Below are 18,867 nucleotides of genomic sequence, written 5' to 3'. Positions count from 1 at the left end.
AATTTTTGGAACATAATAATAATTGATGTAAACATGAAATCCGATATATGACAACCAATTTTGTTTTGCACGATTTTGTTATTTTAAAATAATGGTGAAATTAATAAACTATGAAAACTTTATTGTTTAAATAATTAATTTAAAAAAGTTCGCAAACGTTACTGAGATATTGCGATTGTTTGATCTTTTCAAAACATTTGAAATTTGGGAAATAAATTACCTAAACTACATTACTTCCCCAACATAATATGTTATAATTACTGTATAGAAAAGCAATAAAGGAAGCTATAAAAGATCAAAATTTAACCCAGTGCAACACTTAAATAAAATATATATCTTTAAAAATACCTCCAGAAATATATTGAATTGTTATTCAATATTTCCTTAGAATTCAAAAGAAAAAATTTTATAAATAACTTAAACTCTTACTCTATTTTACACGGCAAAAATTTTGTTTTACTATCAAAGAATCGAATATTTTCCCCAGAAGATCAGATTTATTTCCCATAGCGGAACAACAGCATTAAAATAATTTTTTTCCCTCTCCTTTTACACCGAGCACTTCGCTTTCGTCAGACGAGGTTTAATAATACAACCTGGAATTCTGCCTTTTCCTCGAACCTCCGCAGCAGCATATTACCGACGGGAGCAAGTTTTACGACGCCCGCATCGTTGTGAAGGTAATTTACAACCTCTTGAAGCAAAAAGGAGCGTTACGTCTATAAAATTCTGAAGCCTTAACATTGGGGGCTTTTAAGATTCTGGATGCAGCAGCATTCGATGCCGGAAGGCCAATAGCACATCCATGGAAGCAAGAAAGTCTCTTGTTATCAAACTTGGCTGGATGTTGCCGAACCTTCCAAGATACGAAGACACAAACACAAGAGTTAAAGATTAAGTTGTGAGATAAGAAAAGCGCCCAAACTCCAACAAGATGAAGAGGTAGAGAGGCTGTTATGAGATAAAAGTGCAAACATCTGAAAACTGGCTATAGGTAGTAGTTGGCTAAGTTTGCTGTCGCTTGATCCCAGATTTTACTTTCTTGTTTTGAGTGTTTTATCTGGTGGGGCACTCTTGTTGTTGCCTCTAATTTTCAGGCTCCACTTTTTATCTCGCAAAGAGAATATTTGTATATGACGTAAGGGCCTGGTTGGAACATACGTTTTTTTTTTTTTTTTTTTTTTTTTTTTTTTCCCGTTAGTGTTCTATTTTTATAAGCGGTTATAGCAGTAGATTAAAGCTGAAAGGCTGTTAGGCATTCTTTGTATTTAAAAAAAAGGTTGTTGATAGTTTTCACTTTAAATATTCATTTTGCTGCAAATATTTTTAGGTTGACAGATAATAAAGGGTTAGTTTATTTTTAAACATTTTCGGAATTAAACTTTAATATAGCTATAATTTTTTTTTATCATGTTGCGTAGCGGTTTTAAAAAGTTCTTAAAGGTTCTTATTTTCGATTTTTGTTTTTTAAAAGCCCTTAAAGGTTCTTTTTAATTAAGTTTTTTTAAAAAGTGCTTAATTTTCCCTTTACGAAAATTAGATCTTTTTCTTTACCCCATCAATTTTGTCAAATATTATCATGGTGCGTGGCGTTTTTAAAAAGTGCTTAAAGGTGATTATTTTCGTTTTTTAAAAGCCCTTAAAGGTGCTTTTTTCATTGGGTGTTTTTAAAAAGTGCTTAATTTTCCCTTTTTCGGAATGAGATTTTTCCTTTACTATGTTGATTTTCGATTCGAATTATGCAAAAAGACACCGTTCACATTGTTCTATTAAACGTTTTCATAATTAATTCAACCCCAAACTATTTCAGCGTATAGTCAGTCCGTAGCGTATGAAAACGACTTTCGTCTTACATGATTCAAAATTTTAATGATTTTCGACAATTGTCAAAAACAATGTCAAAAGGGTTTTTTTTTTTTGACATGACAGTTAAAACAAGATAAAACCGTCGATTGTCAAAAACTTTCCAACCCTGCCTAATTAAGATATTTTTTTTTAAGTGCTTAAAAGTATTTTTTGAGTTCTTGAAAAGTGCTTAAAAGTTGCTTATTTTTTGTTGAATAATTTGGCTACGCACCCTGTTTAACATAGCTGTAAAGATTTTTTTTCTTTATCATGGTGCGTAGCGGTTTTAAATTATTTTCGATTTTTGTTTTTTAAAAGCCCTTAAAGGTGCTTTTTTTATTAAGTGTTTTTAAAAAGTGCTTAATTTTCCCTTTACAAAAATTAGATTTTTTTTCTTTACCATGTCGATTTTGTCACGTATTATGCAAAAGCGTGGTTTTCACTTTGTTCTATTCAACGTTTTTACAATTCAATTAAGCACAATGCATTTCGGCGTATTGTCGGTCCATAGCGTATGAAAGCGCCAATCATTTTACATGCTTGATGAAATACTTGCGGGTCCACATATGCATATATTGAGCTGAGTTCAGCGAGATTTCTTGCACTTTCATGTGCAACTCTGCTGCATTCTCAATTTCAGGCTTCATGTTCCACCCTCTGAAATCGAACCGTAAAATCTCTCGATCTGTTTATGGTTGTTGATATAATCAACAAAAGAATTCTTTGTCGGAAACTAGCTATTTTATTGTGATCTTGTAACGTCTTTGAAAATTATTTTGCATTTTCTAATGTATATAGTGCTTAAAAAGTACTTAAAAGGTGCTTGATTTCTGTTGAAAGATTTGACTACGCACCCTGTTTCTAGGTTGTGTGATATTTAATGCTTCATTAATTTTCTTTTTTGTTAAAAATTCTGATAATTATAAAATTGTTGCATTTGGGTAGTTTACTGTGTTATTTACATTTAGAGAACAGTTTTGAAGAAACAAAGACATACATACTTAATTAATTATTTTCATAGCTATATTTTAGTATGTATGGCTGATTATATTGATACCTTGAAGACTAACAATATCTGAACAATCGCTATCTTTTATCGAAGTATGTTTATTAAGATAATATTTGTTTTATGTAAGAATATTCCAATTCAGGTAGCAATATGAGTTATAATCAATGTAAATTTTTAATCATAAAACCGATGTTTTTAGCAAATCTCATTTTATTATTGTTATACTCAAAAAGCAGCACTCTAAAAACTATTCCTATTTTAAGTCTTTTAAAATAAGACTCAAAAAACAAAAGAACGCAGTTATTAAAAATTCATATTTTTTGTTTCTTACATTATATTATTTAGTAACCATTTACAACTAAATACACAATTACAAAATTTATAGAGTCAGGCATTTTCCACCGAGCTTCATTTCCTGTCGAATTATTAGACAGGAATATTTTATGACAGTGATTTTTTTCTCTGAATTAAATGATTGCTTTGTAAATTAAACGGAGTATTAAAAACTATTTAATTATATATAATTTGCCTAAGGATATGCGAATAAATTAAGTAGATTAAAAAAAAATTGTTCACGTAAATACGTTTTGTTGCAATTCAAATTATTTTGCATTTATTTTATAAACTATACACTTTAGGATACAATAGTTTACATAAAAATTGTCTGAGAGGAAAAAAAACGTTGTTATTTCAATTATTTTATTTAAATTTCTGAAGAATTTGCACTTATCTTGGGAATGATCAGATTTTTTAAATTTATCTTAAAACATTTTAATTCTCTACTGAAATCGTTTATCTTGTTTACTGACGTGAATTTTGTTTACAGAAATCTTGATTAAATAAGAAAGATTGAATAATTTGGTGTAAGATAAAAATTCTTATTTCTTAAGAATGAATTATTACGATTTATAATAATGTCGGAGAAAATAATTGTTTAAAATGAAACGTAATAGTTATTTTGTAACACTAACTAAATGTTGAAATTCATTTTCTTGTTGCATCTTTTAATAGTGCCATTTATTTTCGAATCTAATTTTCATTTGGTTATACCTTTTATACAGAATTTTAAACAAGATTCCATATTTTTCTTTTATAAAAGTTACCAATAATATTTACTTGTTCAAGTTTTTAAATTTAATTTTACATGTTTAAGTTATTAAATATAATTTTTAAAATTTAGTATTAAATTGCTTAAAACACATCTCGTTCTAAATTTTATCAAACTAAATTTTTATAAAAATTTTAATTTAGTTTGAGTTTTTATTTCATTATTTTACTTCGTTAGTTTAGAATTTTTATTACACTCGAAAAATTAAAAGTAATTCACTCATTCCAAAACTGTTTCATTATTGCATTAGTTTTTTGCTTATTTACTTATAAAATGAATTATGAATAATATGTTTTTGAATTATTAATTAGGATTGTTATTTTTTGTTGTCCAAAATGGATAAAACAAAAAGTAATGGAAATCGAATGAAAAAAAAAACATCCTTAAATTGCTTTAAATTTTATAAAATGAAAAAGCGAAGTAGAAAAAATGTATTACCCTAGATATGCTTTCTATGCTAGAAAATTATAAATAAAAGCAATTGATTTATAAGTTTTATTTTACTTAGTCTACATTTAAGTAAAATTTTAATATTCTTTTTTTATAAATCAAATGATTTTCTGCCTGTTTTAATCTTATAATTTACGATAAATATTCCAAGTTAAATTGTTGCAGTATGCCATGTTTCCTTGAAAAATCAGTAACTAATAATACGACTCGCTCACTACATTAACTAGTGATTTATATCTAAGCGATTAGAATAAAATTCAAGATATCTCCTTAATTTTTTCGTCAGTCACAATTCAGCATTGTTCTTATTGGTAGAGTGGAAAACAAAATCTAATTTAAATTCTACCTTGAAATAGTTATAAAACTCTTCGTCAAAACATTGGAAATTAATAACTTCATTTTCCAAACGCTGCCTAAATCTCAGATTATATTACATTTAACGTATTTAAATTACTTCAGTTTTCAATTCAATCTCAGATTAAAAAAACGTTTGAGTTAAGACGATGCCGGTCTTAAATTTTCCTTCCTTCCTTTAAACTTATCTTCCGAATTACATGAATCACAGTCGGTAAACCTTTGTTTCATTGTTCTTCAAAATTAATCAAAGGCGAAACCGGCGAAGAAGATTTCCATTTACTGCATGCTTACGTCATTAAGAATCTTTGGTATTGACGTATCAAGACATAAAGATGCAACAAGAGAGACACTGCGAGCAATGATTAGTCTAGAAATAATAACATTTTCTTAAACTTTCACCTTCCCATGTTCGTAATCTTCATTAAACATGGCTGCCAAGATAAGGGAGAAGAAGAAAAAAAAAAGTCAACAACGGAGAAGAATAAAATCGTAATTTCTAATAACCTAAGATGCATCCACTTAGCCAATTATCCCTATGAGGCTGATGGGTTAACGTTCAAGAAACAACATCACGTAAATAATTTTTCAACTTTGTTAGGGAATACTCCCGCGATATTTTCCCTAATATCCGTTAAGTGAACCTGGCATGGCATTGCTTCTAATTGACATGCAATAACAGGAACTTGGCGATCGCCAAAACTCGGCTAAGAAGAAAACTGGGGGTAAAAAAGGAGGGAAAAAGAAAGAATCTGGTGGGAATTGGCGTGATTGGGTTATATATATGAAAAGGTCTAAATTAATTCAATTACGTAGAAGCCGGATCGCGTAGTTTTTCTCTTTCAGTTCTGTGTATTTTTTGTTGTTGTTCACATTTGGTGATTTTTATTTGTTCTAGTTTTGGCTGCCACATAAGGCGTTACTTAGTAAAGATTCTTTGTTTAATTTGGGAGATGTAAGGAAAGTTACAGCCTGATTGTTGCTGCTGTGTTTAGTACTTAAGTCTACCCGCAGCGAGGGACTTATGTCTTTACTCTGGACACAATTCTCTTGTTTCTTGGCGAACGCGAAATTTATAGTAGGCAAAAGTTTACCAATCAGATAAATGAATATGCGGAACTTATAACCGGCCTACCTGAGCTACATTAACTAATGGAACTTTTTGTTGCTGTGAAACTTTGGGACTTGATACTCGAAATATATGCAATGAATTATATTTACGTCTAAATTACTGTTATCTTATTTCGTAGTTTGAATCTATTTCATTTTCACCCTTCGAATATATATATATTATTTGCCACTCATATTTAAATAACGTATTTTGTAATGTAAATATTTTAGTATTCTTCCATTTATTAAAATTTTCCAAACATGGTCTACTTTTAAATAATAATTTTTCAAATTTACACCTACTTGCAGTTATTTAAATCTAATAGAAACAGATATTCATCTTTGTAATTTCTTTAATTTTTGAAATAAATTATTGATGAATTTCTGAATATGAATGGAAAAAAAAAATCAAACTACTTTTTTTTAAAATTGTGTATTTAAATACAAATATAATTTCTATTATGTAACAGATTTTTTAGTAACTATAATGCTGTCATTTATATTAAAAAAAATACCAAAATTTATTTTTGCTTGTAATTAGAGTGTCTGAAAAAAATATAAGAAAAGGACACCGGGTTAAAAAAGATTAAAAAATTTGTTAAAAATTGCATTGTAAAATGTCAAAAAATTGGCTCAATGTTGAACTACATTTTCGCTCAAATTGGGCCACATTATTGTAAAATTAAGTATTGCAATGCCATACAGTAATATGCAAGCAGCAAATTTGAACGATATTATTGTCAAACCAATTGTAAAATGTCAAAAAATTGGTTAAATGTTGAACTACATTTTCACTCAAATTGAACCACATTATTGTACAATCAAGTATTACACTGTCATACCGTAATAAGCAAGCAGCAAATTTGAACGATATTATTGTTAAACCAATTGTAAAATGTCAAAAAATTGGCTAAATGTTGAACTACATTTTCACTCAAATTGAACCACATTATTGTAAAATTAGGTATTATACTGCCATACCGTAATAACTAAGCAGCAAATATGAACAATATTATTGTTAAACCAGTTAAAACCAGTTCCAAATTCTCTAAAAATGTTCTATAATTTTATTCTTTCTTTCTTTTTCCACGTGTAATCGTTTTTTCCACGTGCGAAGGAAACACGATAGAGAATAAAGAATAAATAAATACCGGTATTTTTTTTTCACAAGCTCAGCTCATTACACTCTTTTATTCTAATGATGAATTTAGAGAGGGGCTCCAGTTCCTAAATTACTTTTTTCAAAGCCGAACAACCACAGATTTCCTAACGGAAAAAAAAGATAAAAAGACTGATAAAAAAAGGGGTAAAAGAAAAAGAAGCTAAGAAGAGAAGAGAGATAGAAATGAAAAATAATAAAACACCAGTCGGCACAATAATAAAACACAAGCTCAGCACTGAAGATTGACGTTTCTATTGTGTTTCAACTACTTACAAGGTCGTTCATACACAACGCTGTCGCTTCGCCAGAAAACATCGTGGAATAGAATTTTATCGCCGTAAATCGTCTGTTCCCGTGTCAATTATGGGAAATAATTCACTGACCTTTTCTTTTGCCTTGCACTTTACTGGGTTGCTCACGTTGCGGTTGCTCTACCCTTTTAAAACGGAAGCTTTTACTAGTCATAACTTTTAATTAAAATCTGAATTAATCCGTCAGTAAAATGGCGACTACCCGGATGCGGAAGTCAGGTTGGCTCAGTTTATGACTTGGTGGTGAAAGTTTAATTAAAGGATAACTAAATGTGTATTAATAGTTGACATTTTACGTTTTAAAATTAGGTCTGAGGGGGGCTTTTGTGGGAATAGTTGACATTTAAGCAGGCGTGATGTCGTTTGCTCTACATTCGTAGATTTCATTTTTTCACTAAAACTTGAATATTTATTTATTTATTTTTTTGTTAAGGAATTTAGTTTTAGGGAATTTGAGAAATTGAAAATAAATGTTTTTTTTGTATTTATATCAATAAGCAGGTGATTCAAAATGTTCAATTTCAAAAAAACTTATACGGAGAATTATAAAATACAATTTTTAAATCTGAAGAAAAAGTATCAACAATCCTTGAATTGTATTTCCGTAATTTCGCGTATCATTTCATTACAGAATCGCGTGATTTCTGACGAAACGAGAATTTCCAAATGTATGACGGAAATGTTTCCCCAACTCGTTACCTCATCACAGTTCTACGTGAGAGATAGTTATCTGGAATGAAAACTAGACGATCGAAAGTAAAGTGACCGGTGTGTGTGGTGGTTAAGGAGTTGGCCTCGTACCAAGAACATCCCGGTATCAAGTCATCAAATCTTGATTCGGTCATGGGTGTAATGTATCTCACCCTTGATATAAATTACGTATGTATGACCCATATAGCTGACACCTATATGGTGGGACCTATAATAAAGTGATTATTAGAAAAGTCAGATACATTAATGCGCAACGAGCTTTTTCTTTTTTTTAATTTTTTGTTGAATAAATGGAATAACGAAATATATTTTTTAATATTGACGAAATTCGTTTCCTCAAAAAATTGACGATAGTTATTTCGCCACTTAGACGAAAAGTTCGCTCACCTTATATCAGGCAATGAATTCGTCAAAAACGAAGAAAGTTTCGTATAATTTGAGTATTAATTTTTTTTTCAGTGGAATTTTAAAATGTGACATCAATTATGTATTTAAAAGAAAATCGAACCTTTTCCTCTGAAAACAATGATAAATTATCTTATATTTCCAAAGTATCTATAAAATAGAGTGTATTTCTTATAGTTTCTAAAATATTTAGTAAGTATTGTCTTACAGACTAGAACTTTACTTTCTGTTGGAAACTATCCATATTTTCTGCTCCAAGTGATAATATAAATTATTACCAGCTATTTATTTGTTTCTTGTTTTTACAAGCTCTCAGTATGCCAAGTCCGGAAGCTATGAGATAAAGCACCTCATTCTTTGGCGAAAATTTTCTTCTAAATATTCCATTCGGACTGTAAGTATCCGATTTTGCGCCTCGATGATGAATTCAGGCGCATCCGTCAAATCACGTGCGCCAAGAATATCATTTATTCCAGATGAGAAAGGGGAAGGGAGGATAAAATGTTTCCCTATTTTTCCTTTCCCTTGCAAAGAACACGGGGTGGAAGAGGAAGAGGGATTGATGTTCTTTCAGTAGCTGTCGGGACGCTAATATGTCTTGCTTTGCGCTCTTTTTTTTCCTCTCTAAATATATTCTGCCAGATGCCGTGTTATGAAGTTGATAAAAAAAGAAAAATTCCCTAAATATCCCTAAACAAAAAAGATTTGGCGAGAAAAAATAAAACAGATGACAAAGAGGAATCTGTAGTGCTAAAGGTAGGCTTACATTTGCGAATGGGATTTGTATCTGGCGCCCTCATTTATATACTAAAACTGAAAATACGGAAAAACTGAATTAAACTGGAAGTGATCCAGGTATTTTGTTGGCAATTTACCTACGTCAGAAAGACTTATCGCCACCATTTACAAACCTGTGCATGTACCTTTTATCTCACTACAAATCTGTATCTTACTGTAGTCACTATTTGTTCATTGCAGTGACTGTAACAATATTTCGTCTAAGAATGTGAAGCACACTGATATTTTGAAAAGATATTCTAAGAATAACTAATTATTGTTATACAAAGAAACGTTTTGGGATGTAAAAGCTTCCAACTTGATAGAAGAAAGAAAAAAAACTGTTGGATACATTTTGACATTTCTCTTGCCAAGTGCCAGAATAATTTTTCTAAAACGAATGTAACTAACCTCTAAAGTACAGATATCAGTAGTAAAACATATTGTCTAGGTAAAGTGTCGATTATCTAAAGTTATCTGTTAAAGTGCCAAAAATTTCCAAGAGTATATGCACAATATCAACTTGGCACTCGTTAATAACTCACTAAATTTTGCGATTTCCACTTTTTTAATGCTACGGAGCCCTAAATGATGAAGCATCTTCTGGCGGAACCCCAAACAAATAAATAAAATTTATTAGCAGCCATTAAAATTGTATTAACCAAAGAAAGACTACTTATTATTTTGACAATATTTAATGCGAGGAATGAAATTTTTTCAATAATTTTCTCAATAAAACTCATAAAATAATAAATTTTATGTTAAACAGTTAAACTTGCAGGCCTGGAGTGGTATGATGTTAGTTTTGAGGGAAACCATTAGCTGATAAGGAATTAAATAAACTGCATTATCGTTTTCGAAAAAAGAACTCTAATTAGCGTTGAGAATAGTTAGAAAAACATAACTCGTTATTCTTGAATTAGGTTATTATATTTTGAACTGAAATATTCCACAAGAAATATTGATACTTTTTTACTTGCACTTTAATTAAATAATTCCATTAAAATAACCAAACAATTAACGAAATATTAACGAATTTATTGTTTTGATATAAATGTAATTACAAGCCTTAAAAATCATCACGTCTTCGTAATGATAAAAAGATATTCAGAGTGGTCCATTTTTTTTTTGCATACTGTACAATAAACACTATTAAAAGACATTGATGTGCAGCTTTTCAATTTGTGCATGAAAATATCATACTATCTTTAAAACATGCATTTACAATGCATTTAAAGGATATGCATGTGCTTCTTTTCAGTAATTGTATAAAAATGTTAAAAAAAAATCTCTTACAATTGAACATTCAATGACCATTTTATCAGTATTTGCAAAAAATTCCTGAAAAACACTTTTCTTCATTTTTCAGAGCAGTCATGACATGCTTGGGTGTAGATAATTGTAACAGAAATTTTTTTAACAAAAAATGTACATTCTCAATTGTTGAAATTAAATGTTTTGATTGAGACCTAAATTTATGTTTGTATTGAGATCTTATTTCAGTTATTGTAAAAATATGACAAACGATCTTCAAAAATGGAACATTCGAAAACCATACACTGTTAAAATTTTCCTTCTCAAATTATGGTAAAATAACTGGCAGCTGTCTGCCCATCCGATTAACCGTAAAGTTTACGGTAAAGAGCATTTTTTTTTACTTTATGGTTTTGAAACCATTTACAAGAAGTATGCTTATAAGACCATGAATACAAAACTATACGGTTTTTTTAACCATTTACAACTAGCATTTTTCAAACAAGTAAAAAAAAAAAAGAAAATTATTTAACTAGACATAGGAGCTCGGCTTTTTGTAAGGTAATGGGCATTGGAGAGTGCCGGACACTGGAAATTCTTTATGTGTTGAAGAGAATGGAGGAAATATTGTAGTGTCAACACTAGGATTCGAACTCCAGTTCTGTCAGCCATGAGATTGACAGACAAGCCCGCTCGGCTATGATATGTACGAAGTTGCAAAGAGTAGCTCCATTAGGTGGTTCTAGTTGGTGAGATAAAATTCTGGTTGATTAACCGTATTAGGTGAAAGCAGTTAACAACCAATTTTTCTCAAACTTAACAGTTTGATTACCATTTTATTTATGGTTATTTGACTGTTTTGATTAAATATGGTAAAATAACCATCCACTAAATTGTTATTTAGCCATTTTTTCCGTGAAATTTCTAACAGTGTATAATCAGTATTCGAAAGAAGAAAAAAAAAATTCCGAGAAAAGTTTTTTCTTAATTTTTAGAGCAGTCCTGAACTTAGTTAATTATAACAGAATTTTTTTTAAAGAAATAGTCATTCTCAGTGATTGAAATGACATGATTGTACTAAATTTATGACGCCAAAAAGACACTCTAAAATTAAAAAAAAAAGCTTTCCTTTGATCGAAATAATTTGGATTGTTTTCAGTTTCACATGGCTCTCCAAATGAGAGGCTGGCAACTATAAAAAACCCAACTAGACACATTAATCAAGTTAATTTTGGTATTGATTTTTGGAAACCGAAGACTAAGATGAGAGAATTCCTGTGTGAAACTAAGCAAAAGAAAATAGTATTTTTTTTATTTCTTTGTTTAAAAAAAAACTCAAGTTTTATTATTTTGTTGAAATTTACATGAAGAGGAAAAAGAGATTACTCACTTTATAAATATTTTTTTTTTTTTTTGAAGAAAAAATTGTTTTTTTTATCCTCCCTTACTCGCGTCTAGCTTTTCTCATCTAAATGGGTGTTAATGAATCATTAGTGACGAAAGATAGTGTCGCACTTATTTTTTTTAAAAATCAAACTTTTCTTTTATAAAGGTTAATTCTGATGATAATTAACTATTTAAATAATGGTTTCTTATGAAACCGTAATTAACGCAACGTCACTAATTAATACCCGCAAATGATATTAAGAATGTTGCTTTTAGTTAAATGCATAAAAATTAGAATATAAAAGAAAAAAAAACATAGTTCCGTTGATATAGTTCTTTATTAGAACTGAAAACATTAACTGATTCTTCCGTTTAAATCTTCAATTAATTAAAATTTAAGGAAAGTAATTACCAAGCGAGGAAGGGGGATTTATTCAAACTCTGAAATAGATTAAACTAATGACATTTCTGAGAATGCACATTCACTCATTAAAAATAGAATTATTTATTTCTATAAACTTATAATGTTCATTTGCAATTTACTTTTAAATAATGTTAATCTTTCAAGTTCATTAATTTAATGTCAAATTGTCTGTTCAATGGATGAATAAAAGCAAAATGTTTTAAATGTTAAAAAAAAGTGTTTATAAATAATTCATTCCATAATTTGCTTTTGAATAAACTAAAAAAAATATAAATAAAACTTTAATTGTTTGTATTGATTTCTTATTAGACTAGCTTTTCTTTTTGAGTTCAAATATTATGCATTTTCTACTTTTTGCTTATTTGTTGTGAGCAAAATGAGTACTTGGAAATTTACTTGCCTTTTTTTCTTTTTCTATTTTTACATGTATAGGTTTTTTTTAAATATTTTGATTTTTTTCCCTCAGTTTATTCCGTTAATAGTTTTTGAAAAGTTATTTGGATAAGCATTCGCAAATACATTGTGCATTAAACTAATAATATTTCGGAGAATTTAAGTTGTAATTGTATACTTGTAATGATGAATTAAAATTTAGTTTTTTATAATCTTATCACTTTTAAGTTCTTTTTCATTTGTCAAACTATTTTCTCAATGAATTCTTGTAAATTTGTTGTCATTTTTTTTTCAAATTTATATGAAATTCTTCCGAGAAAAAAAACGAAAATTTTATAACAATTTATTTATTCTTTTTATTCTATACAGTGCATAATAAAGTGAACTTTTGATCTAATGATTAAAATCTATGGTGGCCAGGACAATGGGCTAGGACACAATTTTAATAGTTCGAAGGCCTAACTTTAAATAGGCCACTATTACTGTAAATTAATTATTGTAAATGGAAGCTTAAGTTACGAAACCAGACCCAACATAAATTTTTTTCCCGTGGATTTGGAATCGTAACCTTTTGGTAATTTTGCTCCTAATAGTTTGAGACACTAGAGCAGTCGAAAGTTTGAGACCTAAAATGGTTATTTTACTTTTTGCCTCCAATAGTTTGAGACACTAGAGCAGTCGAAAGTTTGAGACCTAAAATGGTTATTTTACTTTTTGCCCCCAATAGTTTGAGACACTAGAGCAGTCGAAAGTTTGAGACTTAAATTGGTTGTTTTACTTTTTGCTTTTTGCCCCCAATAGTTTGAGACACTAGAGCAGTCGAAAGTTTGAGACCTAAAAAGGTTATTTTACTTTTTGCCCCAATAGTTTGAGACACTAGAGCAGTCGAAAGTTTGAGACCTAAAATGGTTATTTTACTTTTTGCCCCCAATAGTTTGAGACACTAGAGCAGTCGAAAGTTTGAGACTTAAAATGGTTATTTTACTATTTGCTTTTTGCCCCCAATAGTTTGAGACACTAGAGCAGTCGAGAGTTTGAGACTTATAAAGATTATTTTACTTTTTGCTTTCCCCAATCTCGAGAAATCTTATTTTTAAATTTTTATTGCTCAAGAGACTGATACTTTTCAATTTTTGGAATTTTGTCCTTTAAAACTACGTAGAATATTTTTTTTTAAAATTATGATCATGTATACCATTAATAATTAAATAATAAAAAATATTACTTTTCACATAGAATTAGGTTTTGATAAATAAATTTTACAATTGTTCGCCAAAAACCTTTTAATTTGCTTCATTAGTTCCAAAGAAATTCGCATAAAAGTAGAAAATGAACATTAAGGTTCCCAAATTTTCGACCGATCTCTTACCCCAACTATTAAAATTATATTTTCAACATTTAGGCGTGCAAGTATATTAATGAGGACGGAAGAAATAAATCCCATTTGCAAACGTAAGCTAACTTTTAGGACTGCTGATTCCTTTTTGTCATCTATTTTATTTTTTCTCGCCAAATCTCTTTGTTTCATGATAGAGTGAGAAAAATCACATTTAGTCGGAAAAAAAGTCACGTTATTTCGAAGAAAATAGTTATTTCTTGTTTTTGAGTTTGATTGCGTAAATTAAATAATCGTTTGTTATAATATCGTCTGCAATCCATTCGAAATCGTTTACCATTTCATATCGTTTGCAATTATTATTTTTGGTTTAGGTCTCGAAGTATTAAAATTGATTCCTAGTGCACGAAAATCCTTTCCTTGGACCAAATTTTGTGTAGGATTTTACTTTGTTTTGGGTATCGTACAATAGTTCTAAAGAAATCGTCTTAATTGCGTTGCGTAATTTTGTGCTTAGTTGTTACGACCTCACGTAGTTTCATCTGTGCGCAATCAGCACTTTATAATTTGGTTTTAATACTGTACATATTTATACAAAAAGTAAACTAATATTCAATGAATGGTTGTTTAAATTATATTTTTTTATTTCTCTTTTCAGAGGCTTTGGCTTCGTGACCTTTGCTGACCCAAGTAGTGTAGATAAAGTCTTAGCTAGCGGTACTCATGAACTAGATGGTAAAAAGGTAAGTTGGATTATATTTATTTAAAACTACTTTTTCTTTGCAATGAATTGTTAATTTTTTTGCAGCAATGCTAACTTGAAACAGTATTTCTTTAAAAAAAAATTTGTTGACAAAAAAAACAACAACAAAAAACATGGGATATATTAATTGGGTATTTTTTGATAAGTCGCCAAAAAAATGTTGACCTCCTCTAACTATTTTTTGGTAAATGTTTTGTTTTATTTATTTTCAAAAAACGTACAAATTAAATAAAATAAATAAATTAAATTAAATTAAAAATTTTTTAAAAAATAATTGAATTTTTTTGCATCCAGCTAACCGATAATTACCATGAGTTGTAAATAAGGTAATCGATTTGCACTTTATGGACTTCATTTATTTTTTAAAACCACATCAAATTACTAAAGTTTAATTTTTTATTTATTTTTTAAAACAATATCGAATTACTAAAGTTTAATTTTTCATTTATTTTTTACAACAATATCGAATTACTAAAGTTTAATTTTTCATTTAATTTTTAAAACAATGTCGAATTACTAGAGTTTAATTTTTCATTTATTTTTTAAAACAATATCAAATTACTAAAGCTTAATTTCTGTAAACATTTCCCTTGTGATTTTATTATTTTAGAATAAATAAAATGAAATTCAATGTTTTATGTTAAGAATGTAAAACAAATTAAGAGCTTTTGCCGTCATAGATTGTTAAAAACTGAGTACTGAAATTGCAAATAACATTATAAATCTTTTTTTTAATTCAAAATTAAGAATACGATAATTATTAATTTATTATCTATTAAATAATAGCAGTACTTAATCACTTTTATTCTTATGCTATAAAGTAGAGGTCTTTGCCATTTTTCGGTAAAAAAGCTAAAGAAAAAAAATTGCTTTTAATTCCGCAAAGAATTTCGATTTTCTATAAATAGGGATAACTTAATTTACCTCGGAATAATAAGTGCAATACTAATTAATCTTGAAAATTAAAAAGCCAAGCTATTTAAAAAATATTTTTATTTAAAAATATGTATGAAATTCTGCACGCTATGTCTTTTGTCTTCATTAACAAAATTAAATGAAAGCAAAGTTTTAATTTTTATATCGAAAACTAATTTTTTTTTAATTTTAAATTAATGACATTACAGCTCCATAAATCTGGTTAATAAAACCGAAATATACGGTATTTAAACCTTTGATTTGGTAAATTTTCCGTTCATATGTTAACGGTTGAACGGAACTTCTGGTTTTTAAAACTATAGTTCTTATTACGCATATTTAGTAAAAAAAAAAAAAAAAAAAAAAAAAAAAAAAAAAATACAAAATTGGAAAGGAAATTTAACCCAATAAATAGTTTTTATGCCTTTTTTTTTTTTAAGGTATCTCGATTCTATATATTCTCTAAGGTAAAATCGTTAAATTTCATCATATTGACCTAATTTCATCACATATTAGAAAACCATATTTTATTGTTAATTTTACCAAAATCATGTCCAAATCACTTCGATAAAAGTTACCGAGCTTTTTGATGTTCAGAAAAGCATGGTAAATTTTAACATTTTTTGGTAGTTTAACCATAATTTTTTCTCAATATTATAAAAAATGTATATTGTCTTCTGTATCAATAATATATCAGAATTAATACTTCTTTTTTGCATTAAGGATTAGACACTGAACTCAATCCCTTTTAAAACACGCCATTTGTAGATAAGATCGCTCTATACGTATAATTAAACAACTTTTCCCGTAATTTTCCGATACAAGATCGCGCTTTCCCTAAAAATTTATAATTAAAAATCTCGCCACCTTTTTCCTCAAAGAAGTAGCTGCTTCTATAGCTGAAAGAAATATTATTAAAACGAAAGTTAAATTAAAACTTTTTTCTTCTTCTCTCGTATTTAATTAAAAGAGAAACCCTTTTCATGAATTTTTTCAATCAAATTTAATGCTAGTATCTGTAGTCAGTTGCTTCCTTGCGCTTTTGATCTTAAGTTTGGCGATGAAGATGGATTGTAAAAGAAAAGCTTTTCAATTCATGGGGAAAATTTCTTTGACATTTCGGTGTTGAACTTGACTTTGGTGCTTCAATATTCTTTTACTTCGTGATGAATTTTTGACATTCATATTCACAAATCCTTTTTCTTTTTTTTTTCAGAATTAATGAAATTTTCTTAAATGAATTAAAATAATTACGATGTGCAATTTATATTAATAAAATAATTTTTGTTTTAACTTTGTGGTAAAGAAAAGTAGTTTTGTTTGTTAACAGAAAAGTTCGTTTTAGTAAATCCGTTATTTTCGTTATTTTAATTTTATTTTTCATTTCAAGTTGATTTAGTACTTGTTACTGTTTTAACTTTGATGATTTGTTATTTTTCGAGGAATGCATGAAAAATTTTAAACTTAAACCTCCAAATATTATCTCAGCACTTATAATTCTGAGAAATTTATTTCACGAATAAATTTATTTAAATTTAGCCCATAATTTTTCACAGATTTTTTATTATATATTTCTCACACCGTCCACAGCGCTGACGTAAAATATCCTCAGTGGTAGACGGATCATGAGTTAGAGTTCCCATGCCGTATTTCATTATTTGTATTTATTTCCTTTTGATATTCAAATCCATTAAATATATTTTGTTCGATAGCTTATAAAATATATAAGATGTATATTTTCATTTAGATATTCATAACTTTCAGTTTTTTCGTTTAATATCTAGATTGAAACTCCTTTCGATAAATACTCAGTTATCTTATTCGGATTTTTTCCCGTTAACTAATTTAATGTGTCAGTAAAATATTTCCTGACATAGCGCAAATATCCCGTAAAAAAAAAAATTTAAAAAATAACCATTTTTTGACATTGTTTCCTTATTTCTAGTTTTAAGGCTTTATAGTTGAATATAAAAAGACAAAGAACTATTTTAATATTTCTTTTAGCTTTATGAATGTTTGAAGCAAAATAACTAGAGCCTTAAATATTAAAACGATGCCTCAGGGGATGGAGCGTTCGCCTTCCAATTAGGCTCGTATCCCAGCGATGGCTGGTCGATACGAATCCGCATCCAGCTTGTACCGACCACAGTGCTGACGTGAAATATCCTCAGTGGTAGACGGATCATGGGTTAGATTCCCTTTGCAGTCAGTCTAACCATGGGAGGTTCTCGTGGTCTTCCTCACCATGTAATGCGGGGTGTTTCATCAAAAAATTTTCACAACGGCTAATTTCTCCTAATTCTTGATTCAGTATTTCCTTTGTTTTCTGAATTCGGTTCAAAATTTAAAAGCTACGGAGTTGAACATTGGTAGTTGTAACATTGGTAGTATTGGTAATTAATTTAATTGTTTTATATTTTGCCTGTATATTATCGGTAATGTCAGGGATTTAACCTAGCTGGTGCAAGAAACTTCAAAAGTGGAAAAAAATATATGCTGACTTAGTAAACTAAAAAATTACATTATTGATGCATATGCCTTGATACGAAATTTACATGAAGTACTTACATTGCTATCATATTTTATATTATTTAGATCATGTACTGAGAAAACAAGTATGATCAAAACTACCAGAATACGGAAAAGTTTACCATGTTGCGGGCTCTATGGCAACACCAAAAAGCTTATTAATTATTACCGAAGCGATTTCGTAATGATTTTAGTAATATTAATCATAAATTATGATTTTATAATATGTGATAAAATTTGGTATAAATGATAAAATTGGGTCATTTTATCATGATACCTTGGAGCAGCGTTTCCCAAAGTGTGGTACGCTTACCCCAAAGGGTACGGTAAAAGTTTAGCGGGGATCCGCGTTCTTATGCGAAATATCTTGCAACAAAGGAAAACTTCAAAAAATTTTATTTAAAAACAAAGCTAGCCATGAAAATTTACGATTACGTATTTTTCTATTGGGTATTTTTTGCAGAGTTAACAATTAGTGGTGTTAACAGCCGGTTGTGATTTTTAAGTGCAATTTTTTTATAGCGAAAAATACATAAATTTTTTTATTAGTGGTACACAGCGTTACGAAAAATTTAGAAAGGGTACACAAAAATCGTAAGTTTGAGAAACACTGCCTTGGAGCATG

At 28.8% G+C, this 18,867-nt stretch overlaps 1 protein-coding gene across 21 annotated transcripts in view; it reads left to right on the top strand.

Annotated features, from left to right (window-relative positions):
• Positions 1–18,867, top strand: part of LOC107436679 (RNA-binding protein Musashi homolog Rbp6) — a 480,532-nt gene that overhangs the window by 94,314 nt on the left and 367,351 nt on the right. For all 21 annotated transcript variants that reach the window (XM_071182213.1, XM_071182219.1, XM_071182217.1 and 18 more), the window contains exon 4: positions 14,694–14,778. In XM_071182213.1, the coding sequence (XP_071038314.1) occupies positions 14,694–14,778 (85 nt within the window). The remainder of the gene's footprint in view (positions 1–14,693; positions 14,779–18,867) is intronic.

Source organism: Parasteatoda tepidariorum, chromosome 4 (genome assembly GCF_982258835.1).
Source record: "Parasteatoda tepidariorum strain Cologne lab strain chromosome 4, Ptep-v5.0, whole genome shotgun sequence".
NCBI lineage: Eukaryota > Metazoa > Arthropoda > Arachnida > Araneae > Theridiidae > Parasteatoda > Parasteatoda tepidariorum.
Note: the sequence above shows the minus strand (reverse complement) of the source record. Positions and strands in the feature narration are given on the sequence as shown.